The sequence below is a fragment of the Gossypium raimondii genome, chromosome 6, assembly GCF_025698545.1.
Source record: "Gossypium raimondii isolate GPD5lz chromosome 6, ASM2569854v1, whole genome shotgun sequence".
Taxonomy (NCBI): Eukaryota; Viridiplantae; Streptophyta; class Magnoliopsida; order Malvales; family Malvaceae; genus Gossypium; species Gossypium raimondii.
In genome coordinates, this window is record NC_068570.1 from 8072762 (window position 1) to 8087260 (window position 14499).

The 14499-nt window shown below is 27.3% G+C and overlaps 1 protein-coding gene and 1 non-coding gene across 2 annotated transcripts; both read right to left on the minus strand.

Annotated features, from left to right (window-relative positions):
• Nucleotides 1–1729: 1729 nt before the first annotated feature.
• TRNAS-AGA (transfer RNA serine (anticodon AGA)) lies at nucleotides 1730–1811 on the minus strand. Its single transcript has one exon. It is a non-coding gene; the product is annotated as a tRNA-Ser (tRNA).
• A 4555-nt stretch (nucleotides 1812–6366) lies between these two features.
• Nucleotides 6367–8310, minus strand: LOC105774371 (uncharacterized). Its single transcript, XM_012596861.2, has 5 exons — nucleotides 8150–8310; nucleotides 7942–8062; nucleotides 7722–7825; nucleotides 6759–6890; nucleotides 6367–6649 (listed from the first exon to the last, which is right to left on the minus strand). Exons 1-5 carry the CDS (start codon nucleotides 8150–8152, stop codon nucleotides 6623–6625), a joined length of 387 nt encoding a protein of 128 aa, XP_012452315.1. The 5' UTR covers nucleotides 8153–8310; the 3' UTR covers nucleotides 6367–6622.
• Nucleotides 8311–14499: the final 6189 nt, after the last annotated feature.

Consider the following 14499-nt stretch of genomic DNA (forward strand, 5'->3'; position numbering starts at 1 on the left):
TTATTATGTTTTCAAGTAAAAAGGACTATGCGAGACGTTGGAGAAGGACTAAGCCAAGATCTGTCGAGCCTGTGTGAGCTTTTTCTTCTTAACTATAACATGTATATAGTGGAGGCAACCTACAGGCTAAGCCCCAGGATACAAAATTTCTATAATTGAATTTGAATAACATTATTATTATTCCAACGGGGGTTGATTGTTATAATTTAGCAAAGTTATTATTGTTAATCACTCTTAATACGCTTGTTAATGTCTCATTTAAAAATTTGTGTTGTAGCAATTCCGATATATAGCCAGTCGATTGGTTAAGCGATCGAGATGCTACACAAACACACTCTAAAATAAATTTTCCTTATTCAAACTAAGATGAAATATATAGTTGGAAAGATGTCCTTATTGGATGAAAAATAGAGCATGCACATGTAGTCAATTTTATTGTCGATTTCTCAGCATATTATAGGTGACAAATGTCACATGCTCAAGTAATTCTAAATTTTTTGTTGCTTATTTTGAGCCAACACTCTGCTTTATTATATATATAATTTATCATTTTAAATATTTTATTATTTATAAAATTTATCATAAAAGCTTTGATTAAATAAATTTACTTGATAAAATTTTTTATCATACTTATAAGTATGAATTCTGAAATTATTAAAATGCTTTTGTTAAACCAAATTATATATAATAAATAATATTAATATTAGGTGTTTGATAAGAACTTTAACCTTAGCTTGATACAAATCAAGACAATATTAAATTTAATATTATATTTATTTATGTTTTCATTAAGTAAAAAAAAAAAGAAAAGGAAAAATTTATAGTACTTTAGTTTTAAATGACAATTTTAATTATTTACATAATAAATAATTTTATATTTTATATATAAATTTTATAAGTAATGCACTACATTTCTATAATCTAATTTAATATATTATAATTATATTAATTATTTATTTATTATGAATTATTATGATCAATTTATTGATGATTAAGAAAAGGTGAAAATTAAAAATCTTATAGTGAAGAGTTTAACCTACAATATAAAAATTTTTTAGTTGGACAAATATTTTAATAATGAGTAGTTTTTTTTATAATCACTATATTAATTATTATTTTGAATAATATTTTTGTATTAATTATATGGAATAATATTGTATATATTCAATATGGTAAAAGTGATTTAAAATGTCAACAACCAAAAGAGTAAATGGTTAAAACTACTAACATCCACTTACCCTAAATTATAATATAAGCTTTGATTGTAATTTAAAAGAAAAGATAAATAAATAAATACATTAATTTTGGTCTAATCTGTAATTTTATATATAAAATTTTGATTTGATTTGATTCAATTTTCATAAATTAACATAATTGTTTATATAACATCATTTTATATTTATATATTACATACACAAATAATTATATTTATCCAATATAAAAATAATTTAATATATTTATTTTTAAAATGTGTACAATTGAATCAAAATGAAAGTTATATATATATTTTAACCACAATTGAATGCATATAATTACACCAAATCAAAGTTCATATACTAAATTACATATTGAATCTCGTATATAATTTTAAGATTTGTCTCAAAAAATTATGACTTGATTTTCTTTTTATAAAATTATTATGTTAAAAAATATTCGATACTCATCCACCATTTATCCGAAGACAAACCGTACGTTGCTTTAGAAAGTAGAGATGAAAATTCGAAAAAAGCGTGAGCGGCAGGATTCGAACCTGCGCGGGCAGAGCCCACATGATTTCTAGTCATGCCCGATAACCACTCCGGCACGCCCACTTGACAAGATTTTTCTAAGAAACCAATTAATTATTTAAAACAAACAAAAAAGAAGCATGTTCATCATGCCATGCATACTTGTCTGGTGATGGCCCACTCAACTTTTTCACACTCAATTGGTCCCTCACTTCATAAAATTCTTTTCAGCCAAAACCTTTTTCCTTCCAATAATTCCAAGGGTAAATTCCACAAATGATCATCCAATTATACTTGTGTTCCTGTTTTAGTTATCCAACTTTAAAATTTCTCAATTTAGGCACTAATGTTTGAATTTGTTCCTATTTTGGTCACCCTCAGTTAAATTGATAACGGAAAGCCTTTTTCTAATTAGTATAATAACACACTTAGTCCTCAATACTTACATATTCTATCATTTTGATTCTAATTCTAATAATTCAATAAATTTAACCCTTCACATTTACAAATTCTATCAATTTGATCCTCAAACTTTCTAATCAAAGCTTTCAACTTTTAAAACAAGAGGCATTCCACATCTATTAACCGTTTGATTTATGGTTGAAATTATCCAATTTAGTACATAAACCTTTTGTTTATATTTTTAAGAAGTTGGTGTTAGAAATTAACAAACACCATTAAAAATAATAAAAAGTAAATTTTAAAAATATAGTATATAATAAAATTATATAAATAAATTAATATTTGTAAAAATAATTTTTCACTTTGATTAGCATAATTTTAGTTTTAATTAATTTGGTAAATGATTTGACAAGAATCATATTATTAGCAATACGTATTGCTTATTGTGAATTTAAAATTAAAATAAATAGAATACTAATAATCTCTTAATATATTTATAATTTTTTCTAAAAACCTTTATCAATGTAACAAAAGGAAATTCAATTAATTCTTTCACATTTTTTTCATTATGAAAATTAAATGTTCTTAATTTTTTCTTAAATAATTATTGATTGAACAATTGGATTTTTAAAGCCATAATTTTTATTTGGATTTAATTTCCAATTTCAAAGACCCACTTCAAGAACTATTTCTACTTACCTTGAAGAAAATATCATATTGTTAACAACAAGAGTAAATTTGAAGTACTTTGTTTAAGGTTTTTCCATTTTCTTTATCCAAAATTTTATCAATCTCACGGTTATAAAATATTATATTTAGAAAAAAACTAATGAAAAAAATGAAATGAAGTTTCAATATAAACTCATTGGTATCTAGAATTGGCTCGGAAAACAGCTCGTTAGTTGATAGAAGCTTTTTTTTTTCTTTTTTGGGTTTTTTAAATTTATAGATGTGGGATGACTCTATTTTACAAGCTGAAAGCTTTGATTAGAAAGTTTGAGGATCAATTTGATAGAATTTGTAAATATGATGGGTTAAATTTATTGAATTAATTAGAATTATGATCAAATGGATAGAATAAGTAAGTATTGAGGACTAAATGTGTTATTACACCGGTTAGAAAAAGGTTTTATGCTATCAATTTAACGGCGGGTGGCTGGAAGAAAAATACATTTAAACGTTAGTGCCTAAATTGAAAATTTTTAAAGTTGAAAAATCAAAATAGGAACACAAGTATAATTGGGTGACCATTTGAATAGTTAAATGATTAATTACTTTTGGATCAATTTATAGTGTAAATATTTGAATCTTAAAATATACTTCAAGTCTCTATACTTTTGTATGTCTAAAATTTAGTCTTTTACTTTTAACTTTAGATATTTAATCCTCTATTTTTCGAATTTAAAATTCAAATCTAATTGTTAACACAACACCATTAATTTCTTTTGTTAAATTCATTAGTGTGATATTTTGAAATTAAAAAAAACACTTACTTAGTAGCCATGTAACAAAAAAAAACATTGCAATTGACTTGAATTTAACAAATAATTTTAATAGCGTTAACAACTCTTACATCAACTTTTTATCAAAATAAAGTATTTGGGCTAATCAATGAACATTGTAAAAAGAGTGCCAAGTTATGTCAAAAGTTGAAGTATAAAGATTCAATCTTGAATTTGATTATATCATAGGGACTAAAATTGAAATTTGACAATTTTTCTAGAATAAGGAAGGTTGATACACGTGTCAATCAAGGAAGGTTGGACCTTCCTTTTATATATAGATAGATATTTTGAGCATATTGTAAGGATTAAAACTTAATATTTTAAGTTACACTAATTCTCTTTAGTTATTATAAAGAGATAATTATTATATTTTAGTTAAATTCAATTAACCAATTTATGAATTGTAAAGTTTAATTAATTAATTTGAGTTTCTGATTTATAGAAGAATATTTTTTATACACGTAGCAGAATACTTAAATGTACGAAACTTAAATGATTTATTAAGTTGATATCTTTAATAAAACTTTTGATGCAATTCTACTTATTAAATATTATTTTATTTAATAAAATATGATTAATAGATTTTTATGTAAAAGTAAAAAAATTTGTTAAAATAATAGCAAAATTTTTTGTTAAAATAATAGCTTAACTAAAATTTATTATTTTTATTTAATTTATAAGATAATTTTATTTAATAAAATATAATTAATATTCTCACTTATATTAAATATGCATTTTATTTTAAAATTTGAGACTCAATACTATTATAAAAAGCTATTTTAGTAAAGAAAATATTTATAATTACGGTGATTGTTGTTACAAGTGGAAAGCTATTGTAGAGACTTAAAATAAAACATAAAAAATTTATAACAAACTTTGCTATTTTAATAAATTATTATCATAAAAGGTAATTGTTATAAAGAAATTTAAGTATATTTAATTATATATCCAATCTCAATATAATTATTCTAAAAAATCAAATTTTATATTAATTATATATTAAAGTAGTGTTTGAAAAGTTATCTAATAATTGGACTTTGGTGTAATTATTTATAATTACAATATAGCAGTATGTTTGGGTAACTACTGACTATTTGGATTGTGAACCCAAATATTATAATGTCAATGTTAATTATGTAAATATAAAATATTTTCTTACACTACATCGTGGGGTATGATACCATTTGAGAGAATGGAGTCAGACATAAGTATCATAGACAACTCACAGACTCTTTAATTCGAGACGTTTAAGGCTTCGAAATGTAGTTGAATTTGTTGTTCTAAATTTTTTTTCTATATTAGCATCACCTTAGTATAGCATAAAAATAGAAGGTTTGATCGTACTAGCATGTTGCATATTTTATAACTTGAATCATAGGTAAAATTGAGATTATCCATACTTCAAAGAGTAAATGAAAGAAAGAGATATTGATAATCTTAATGATGCATATTCAAATTCAGATGGTGATGAACTCGATCAATTACCAACAAATGATGATAAGGAGCATATGTCAAATATTAAAGGAGTAACTCAACAAATATGCATTGAAACAATTAGATAAAATTATATATGATGTATATTTTTCTTATTATTTTTATTAGTAATCGTATTATCAACTACTTTTTAAACTAACATGATGTATACGATAATTTAATTTTAATTTGTTACTTATTTAGAAAAAAAATTTTATCATACTAATAATTTTTATAGTAATTAATATATTTTAAAAATATAAACTATATAATTATATAATTATAATTTATACTAGGAAGTATAATTATTAAGAATTATACTCCTGAGATACAAAGGTGGGTCTAGATGATGGCAAAAACTGTGAGATACATCTAGTGTCTTGTCTTGTCAAAACAATGTCAGGTTGAAAGACAAATAGCATAGGAGAATCCAGCTGAAAACGAGCCTATCCTTTCTTTTAGGTTTTAGTTGGTTTGTTGTTCATACTCAACCCTCTTATCAAACCACCGAGTGGTTAAGAGCTCTATGTTACCACTTTAAGCTCTAGGTTTCAAATCAATGTAAATTAATACCTTGACCAAAAGCAAAGACTAATCAATTCAACCCATTTTTAATTTTTTGATATTTTTATTATTTATGAATTTTAAGAATTTTTTTAATTTAATATCAATCCAATTAGGAAAACCTTATTCAAAAAATGTACCGAAAAATCATTTTGTAAAAATAAAAAATATACCATAAATGAATAGGAAGAGTTGTCTAAAAGTTAAATTACATTTTATCTCTCTATTTAAAAATTTAAACGAGTTAATCACTATACATTAAATAAAAATAAAATCTCCAACCCCATACATCATTATAAAGTAAACATTATATGCCACATTTGTCTGATTATTCCATCAACATTACATTAACGTTTAACGATACAAATAAACAAAATTTTAATAAAAAACTACCAATTTACTTTTTTAATATAATGAATTAGTTTGCACATTTTTTGAAACTCAAAAACCTCCATAGAGCATGTCAGACCATTAAATTACTTCTTTTCTTCATCTTTCATTTCCTTCCTAACAAATGAAATATAAACCAACGAATATCTTAATAACGCAAGATTTGCCGAAACTGTTTCACTCCCGGAGAGAAGTCAACACAAGAAGTCCAGACTCTGGAGCTGTACCAGATTAACCATATAGAGCAGCTTGTTTGCATTCAACCAATCAGCCAAAAGCAATTAAGAATGGTGAAAACTATAACAGAAAAACCAAAACATATTAAGCAAGCTACATTAATTAATAGCATATCATTCATACTAAGTTCCGGTATGCATCAATTCAACATTATCCTTTCTCTAAATTCATAAGAAAATGTGATAAGTCACAACAATCACATTTAAGGTCAAATTCTAAAAGAGTGGTTCGCATGTGGCATAACTTCATCAGTCAAAGCCTCTAAAGGAGCGACCACCACAATCCGAGAGGCCCATCACACCGAATATGTGTTTTCATAAGATTCTAGATCAAGAGCTTCTCAATAGCATCCTACATTTCACAAAAAAAAAAAAAACATAAAATGCAGGAGCAAAGTCAGCCACAAGAAGTGCAAAACATTGACTAGATTTATATGGTAAGATACTAAAAGGCAAAGTACCTTGAGTTGTTGTATTTGGGATTTCAATTGGCTTCCTTCGTTTGATGTGACAGAACATGCAATTACAGGTCTTGTAACCCCACATGCACGTCCAAGTGCTTGCTTTGAAGGAACAAATACGTAGGGAACATTCTGCAGAACTCAAATACAAGTTCATTATTGTGATTATGAACGCCTTGTAATATTTCAACAAAAAGCATTGGAAATAGAAATCTAGCAACTGATCCTAGATATTTGTGCTCCATGGCAACGAATCAAGGCGTTGCATTTAAGATTGTTCCCCATGAGGAAATTTACATTGAGGAATTCACCATTAGCTCAAGAGAGGTAAAATCTTCGTATTAAATAGAAAGTGCATAATCTTATTTAAATGACCTCTTATATTTTGCACTAGAATTAGATGTTTTAAATTCACAGCTAGGAACAACATTGATTTGAAGCAATAAAATTATAAATGACCCCAAAGACAAATTCTCAAAAAAAAAAAAAAAAAAACTCCCAAAGCTAATCATCTCAACAGTGTATGACTATTTAGCACATTAGAGTTGTATCAAGGAACAGCATGTACAAAATGCATAATATCAAACAAAAGTTATAAACAAAAAGGGGAAACTCTGAAACTGCTCAAAATTATATGTTTTCATATGGCTTTATGCAAGGGAAATGAAAGGCACAAGCAATTTGCCACATAATTAGCGAGTTATAGCAGAGTTTGGCAATTAGAAGACAAACGTGAATACAAACGCAATTCCAAATAGTACAGGAGAACATAAAAGAATATTCCATCCAATTCAAACAAGCAGTTTCGCAGCCATACCACCTAGCAACATATTCAGAACAACTACCCTAGCAATTACTTTGCCTAGTGTAAATACTCAAATAGAGAAAACTGAACAAAATCCAATAGAATTAAGTGAATAAAACGTCTAAATGAGAAATGCAAAATATCCATAAAGGAATTACCTTATCTTCAGCAAGCAAAGGAAGATGGAGCAGAATCTCAAGGGGCTCGGTATCAGCAGCCATCACAATGAACTCCGAGATACCTCTATTCAGGGTCTTAGTAGCTGAATCCCAAACAAACCCAATTTTTTTAAAAAAAATGAAAGCAAAACCCATGTGGAAATAATAACAATAATAGCAAAAAACGAAAAATTTATGAAAACGAGCATCATTTCCTAACCTTCATTAGCTCCCTTTTTGAGCTGCTTGTAGTTGGCAGCTTGTTGAACAAGATCTAAAATCGTGGTTGTTAACTGAGCATCCGCTAGTGGGTATGCTTTGGGGTTCACTGGTTCTCCAGTCTGCAAAAATTCAGCCACTTGTAACATATAATACGAAGATAAAAAAAAACACTTTACCTTAATGAACAGAAAAAAAAAAGCCATTACCATTATTTTTCTTTGAGAAAGCAGATGAGGAAAAGGCAAGCGACTAGGGTTTTTGTCGATATAACAAAAGGGGCGCTAGGGTTTATGAGAAAAAAAGTAACTAAGTTATTAATAGATATTGCAACTCGGGTCGGGTCCAAACAGCTATGGGCCTGACTGTACTAGGAACCCAACGGGTATGGTACCGCTATTTTAAATGCTTAACATATTCCAATGTCTCCTTAAAAGCTTTTTCTTTTTCTTCAACAAGGCAACAGAGGTTAACTGTCAACACCATGAAGAGCTAATAAATGCCTTTGGAGCACATCTTGCCTATTATTTTGTTTCCCAGAAAAAAGGTTTGCTGTCTTATATGTGCACAAATGGGAGGAGATGCCTAATGTAATTCAGCACTCATTGTAGCCTCCATCCCACGTATGGTATAATTTTATTTTTTTGGAATTAAAAATATATATATTATGATTTTTTAGAGTAATAAGAAATATTATAATTATTGAGTCAAGTTATTTTTTAAAACAATCAATGTCAGTAGTAATATCATCAAACTTTTCGTGTCAGAGCTTACATAAGCACTTAATGGTCCATCAAATGGTCAAGTTAAATTGACTATTATAAGGCTCAGTTGATTGCTAATTTTTAATTAAGAACTCAATTAATTGATTGCCCCTTTCGAACAAGGGACTCAATTGATTTTTAAATTATTTTCCCAAGGCTTTTTTAATATTTAACACTTTTCAAATAGTCAAGTTAAATTAATTAAAATAAGTTAAAATATGTCAATTGGGTCTTAACTCAATTGGTATCAATATTTTTTTTAGTGTAGGAGGACGTGGGTTTGAGTGCGCTGAAGTGTATTATCTCCCATTTAAGTGTTGGGAAGAGGTTATGGATAGTTTTAAACATTATATAAAAAAGAGTAGATATGATAAGAACCTATAATGAGATTAATGTTCAAAAATTTAAAATATTATAGTATTAAATATAAAATTCAATATTTTAATTTAAAACTATAAATATTACAAGATTTTATCACACATAATGTGGCTGAAAGAAAATATTGTAGGTTTTTTAAATTTTATTCAATAACAAATATAGGTAGAGCGATAATGAATTGGTATTTTAATATTATTGAACATGTGTTTGATCTTTTATTTGAAAATTTTAATTTTTTATTTAAAAATAATATAAATGTATAATATTAATTATACGGGAAATAAGTGTATAATTATATTTTTATAATTTTATAATTGAGTTGGTGACTCGATTAAGAGTAAAAGTGTTCATGAGTTGAGTTTAACTCAGAGGTATTTTTATAATCCGGGCATAAAAGCAAAACATAGATCATAAAGATGTATGAGTTAAAATCGAAATGTTATGCAACTTAACAAATTCAAAATATCAATTCACATATTCATAGATTCAAAACCAAATCATTTCCACGTGACTATCAAATTTCTCAAGTCATTTTATAACAAAATCCCTGTAATGGCTCATTTCATTTCAATTTTTAGTCTCATGATTTCATGGAACATGATATATTAATGTTCACAAATTACTCCACACGTTCACATTTTATTTCCCATTCAATTCCATTTCTCATTCTTTTGCCATATTGAAATCATATATCTCATTTTATCATTTATATCCCTATTAACACAACTCGGGCTTGGACTAATACACGGATCCAACCAACACACCAGTTTGGCACTCAGCACTATAAATAGTTGACACCCGAATCCGAAGCAAATAGTTACACCCAGCTCTATAAATAAGTTGACACCCAATGGTCTCATCGATTAAACCGAAGTAAATTGGCACACAGTGCCTCGTCGGCTCATAGTCGAAGTAACCCTAAACTCTTCCTATCCTATGGCATGCCATCTATATCTAATTCAGCCCGAACAGTTAATAGGATTTTCATTGCTTTTTTCATGCTTAATCAATATATATCAATTTACATCAATTATATCATAAATTCATTTATTAAACCATATGACAACATGAAATATCTCATTATGCATTAAATTTCATACTTATATATACATTCGCATCTTTCACATATATGTAATTTAGTCTTCAAGAACATCAATCATTTTGAAACAACCTAAATACATCTCATTATCACAAATTGACTCACCTTATATTCTCACTATGCACATATAGTTCAAAATGCAGTAATTTACAAGTAGTTTGGATTATAGAAACACAAACCGTAAAATCTGAGTTATTCGTTAACAACTTTGTCTTTTCCTTTCTTTTTTGAGGAATTCGCGTTGACATTAGCTGCGAATTAAAACAAACATAATAAATTATCAATATACAGTCACTTTCGCATTCAATTTCTCATTTATATAACTTTTTTATTTTATTCAATTTAGTCCCTAAAACTGAGACAACATAACTTTCAAATTTAACCTCCAATTTTTATACCATTTTCACTCTAAGCCTAATTTAATTATCCATTTCACATTTCTACTACTGAATTTTGAAATCCGTGCATTTTAGTCTCTATTTCACAAAATCATCAATTGATTTTACAATTTAATCCTTTATCAATTCTAAACTTAAAATCTATCAAAATATTACTAAAAGCTTCAACTATCTAACAATGAAAACTTCTTAATTCTTTAACAATACCGAAAAATTCAACATGAGTTGACTAGCTTATAGTATCGAGATTCTGAAAACATAAAAATTACAATAAAAAAACTAAATTACACCAAGCAATTAAGCTTCAAAATTAAACTCCAATGGCCCGATGTTTCCTCTCCATCTTTTCTCCTATTTTGAATTGCATGAGGAAGATGGAAGGAAATGCTTTCTCTTTCCTTCCACTACTCTTATCATAAATTATTAAATTTTCATTTCATTTCATTCTTTCAATTTTATTTAAATTAAAATCTTATAACATATATATACCTTAGTTACCAACCGGCCATAATGATTCCAAGGTGGTATAATCACCACTTTGGTCCCTATTTTATTTCTAATTAACAATTCTTAATAATCTAATTTTATTACTTTTATGATTTAGTTCATATACTTAAATTAAACACTAATTCAAAGAAATTATCTAACCGAATTTTAATTCACTTCTAATATAACTCTGTAAATATTTAATAAAAATATTTACGAGTCCAGTTTATGGAAACGAGGTCTTAAAACCACACTTTCTGATACCACTGACTTTCGGGTCATTACAGGGTGAATAACTGGTTTAACAACTAGGAGTAGGCATATCTCGCCTCATTCCCTAAGATTTACGGAACGAACACTCCAGAACAATTCCCTAATCGGAATCAGGAACATCACTATTTAGTTACCAGATACAATACGATTTAACTTGACCATCAAGATACATCTATATAAATAGAGTCAATCCGAATTTGAAGACATCACACTATCACAGGTTATTGTGGCATGTATTTATAGACTCAATACGCACTGCATTCAATCCTATAATTGACTAAACCTATAGCTTTGATACCACTAAATGTAACACCCCTATAATGTTTAACATTTATTTGAAATGGGATGTATTGCAGGTAAATAGATTGTATGATATGATTAAGATGATGAATTGATTAAATGATTATTTGTTTTATGAATAATGATGAAATGTTGAATTAAGTGAATTGAAATGTTATATGATTGAGTTACTATATAGTATGATAAATGTTGAACTCACCTTTTTGATATTTGATTTGCCATCATAGACAAACTTTACCAAGCTAAGTAACATGTAGTGTATAATTATAACCTGAGGTAAGTTACTTGGTTTTAAATACATGTGAACTTACTAAGCATTTGTAATGCTTACTCCCTTATTTCTTTTTTCCCCGTAGTGTCAACTTGTGGAACGTGTTAGGCAGATCATCAAGAAGCTCACACTATCCCAATATTGACTTTGTAGTCTTTTAACCATATTAAGGCTTGGTTATGTGTGGCATTCACTTAGGAGTTGTTTTGGTTTACTTATATAGTGGTATGACTTGAAATCCTTGTTGGTTTGATTATAACAAAGAATATGCTTGTTGAAAACATATGCATTAGTAAATGGTTGAATTGTGTATTTGGTATTTGAAATGGCATTTTGAGTATGCAATTATATAGGTAATATGATGTCATGATATGAATTAGTTGGTTTGAAAGAAATGTATATAATATTTGGCATACACCTAGGAGAGTTATGTGGTTGTATATGTTATGTTTTGAATGGATTTAGCATTTTAAATGTTATGTGAATATATATAACACTATAAGTTTGGTAATGATCTTGGTATTTGGTAATCTTTATTGATTGTTTAGGTATGTATGTTATAATGCTTATGTGGTGATAAGATAACATGTTTGAAATATGCTTAATAAATGAATGATATGTATATGATAGGTTTAAATGAATTTGGTAAGGTATTGTGTATGCTTGAATGGTTGATATTGAATCATTATTGTAAGGTGTTATAAATGGATAAATGAGGTATGCCATGTTAATTATTTTGAGGTGCCTTGGAGGGCATATTAGATTGTTTTGAATATAGTGTTATGTTTGAATTTGAATTGTTGATTGAGGTGCCAATCGTTGCATATAGGTTAGACACTTAGGATGATTATTATAAGTGATATTTGTGGTATGCCCTTGGTTGATGTTTTTCAAAGTCTATAATTATATCTATGGTTACCATTTGAGTTTTAGGTGTTTTGGGCATGAAATGGACATTTTAAAGATTGGTATTTACCATTTCTAAACTTAAGTATCAATATTTTGCATTTGATATCAATACTTGACCACTTGAATAGTTTTAAAACAAACAAAATGTCAAAATGGTATTGATATTTATATGAGTATCGGTACGGAAAATAAATATTGATAACCTTGTTTTGCATAACAAACAAAATCGTGATTTGGTATCGATATTTAATATGGTATTGAATTAAATATCAATACCAACTTTAAAACTTTAAAATTTTGAAATTTTACAATTCAATCCTATTTCATGTCTGAATTGCACAATTAAGTCCTTGTAAACTTTAAATTATTACATTGCATATTGCCACTTGAAATAAATGACTAATGAAGGAACCATCCACATTCAGTTTAGTCCATCCTTTTGATGGTGGCTACTAACAAACACGAGTAAAGTTTCTGCAATCAACAACGATGAATCTTGGTGTTAAGATTTGGAAACCTAATTAAACTTTTTAAATCTTTTGGAGGGCTTAATTAAAGTTTTGGAGTTTAATTAAAAATTTTCAAAAAAAATCGAGGAGCTTAATAAGAATTTCTAAAATTTTTGAAAGGCCTAGTTAAAATTTTTAAAATTTTCAAAAATTTTAAGAAGTTTAATGATAATTTATAAAATTTTAAAGGGCTTAAGTAATTTTTTTTTATAAATTTTAAAGAGCTAAACAACAAATTTCTAAAATTTGGGGGGCCATGATCCGCCTTCGGCAATCAAAATTTAGTTTCAGCTTCGCATGTGAAAAACTTCTAGCCCAAGCATACCAAGTGCAAATTAGATTAGTACTGTTGTTGTTCAAAGAGTTAAAAAATCTATTTTAGTTAATAACATTATTGTCGGTAAAAGTATAGTAAATGTTACTATATTAAGAGTTGAATTGCATTTTGTCACCTCTACTTAAAAAAAAAGACATTAATCCTTATATATTAGATCAAAGAACAAATTGGTCTTTTTTGTTAAAATAATCAAAATGTGATATATGATATGCCGCATCTACTTCAGTGACCAATTTTAACAATAGAAATAGATGTAATTTTTAAGAGAAGTACGAGTTTGCTTTTTGATGTAACGTACAAGGCTATTGCCATTTTTTTTAGTCAAAAGGGTAAAAGGCAATCCAGCTCCTAATACAGGGCCATTTATGGTACTTTTACCTATTATTGACATTTGATATTTTTATTGGTATAATAACAAATTCAACCCTTCAACATTTGCATGTTTTATCAATTAGGTCTTGACTCTAAAAAATCAACAAGTTTAGCTCACAACTTTACACATTCTATCAATTTAATCATTGTTCTAAAAGATTCAAAAAATAAAATAAACATATTAAAAAAATCTGAAAACAATTTTCTATAAAAATACATAAAAGAATATAAAAAATCATTTTCCGAATAATAACATGAAAACAGATGAGCACTTATTGCTGCAAATCATGAAAGGTGAAAGTGAAGATAGATTAGAGAGTTGGAAGGGAATGTTAGGAAAGCGGAAACAGCTTGAATTTAAAAAAGCAAGACACAAGGGCGGGGAAATTGATATTGAAGCATGGGTCAAGTATTGAAAATGGGTGAAGTTGGTGGTTTTAATTGGCGGAAACCATTGATGACT

What these genes read in the sequence shown, in the direction of transcription:
- LOC105774371 (XM_012596861.2), bottom strand. An exon ending in CAAAAAGGGAGCTAATGAAG is followed by an intron (nt 7,826 to 7,941) that starts GTTAGGAAATGA and finishes TTTGGGATTCAG; the next exon opens with CTACTAAGACCCTGAATAGA. An exon ending in CTTTGCTTGCTGAAGATAAG is followed by an intron (nt 6,891 to 7,721) that starts GTAATTCCTTTA and finishes TGAGTTCTGCAG; the next exon opens with AATGTTCCCTACGTATTTGT.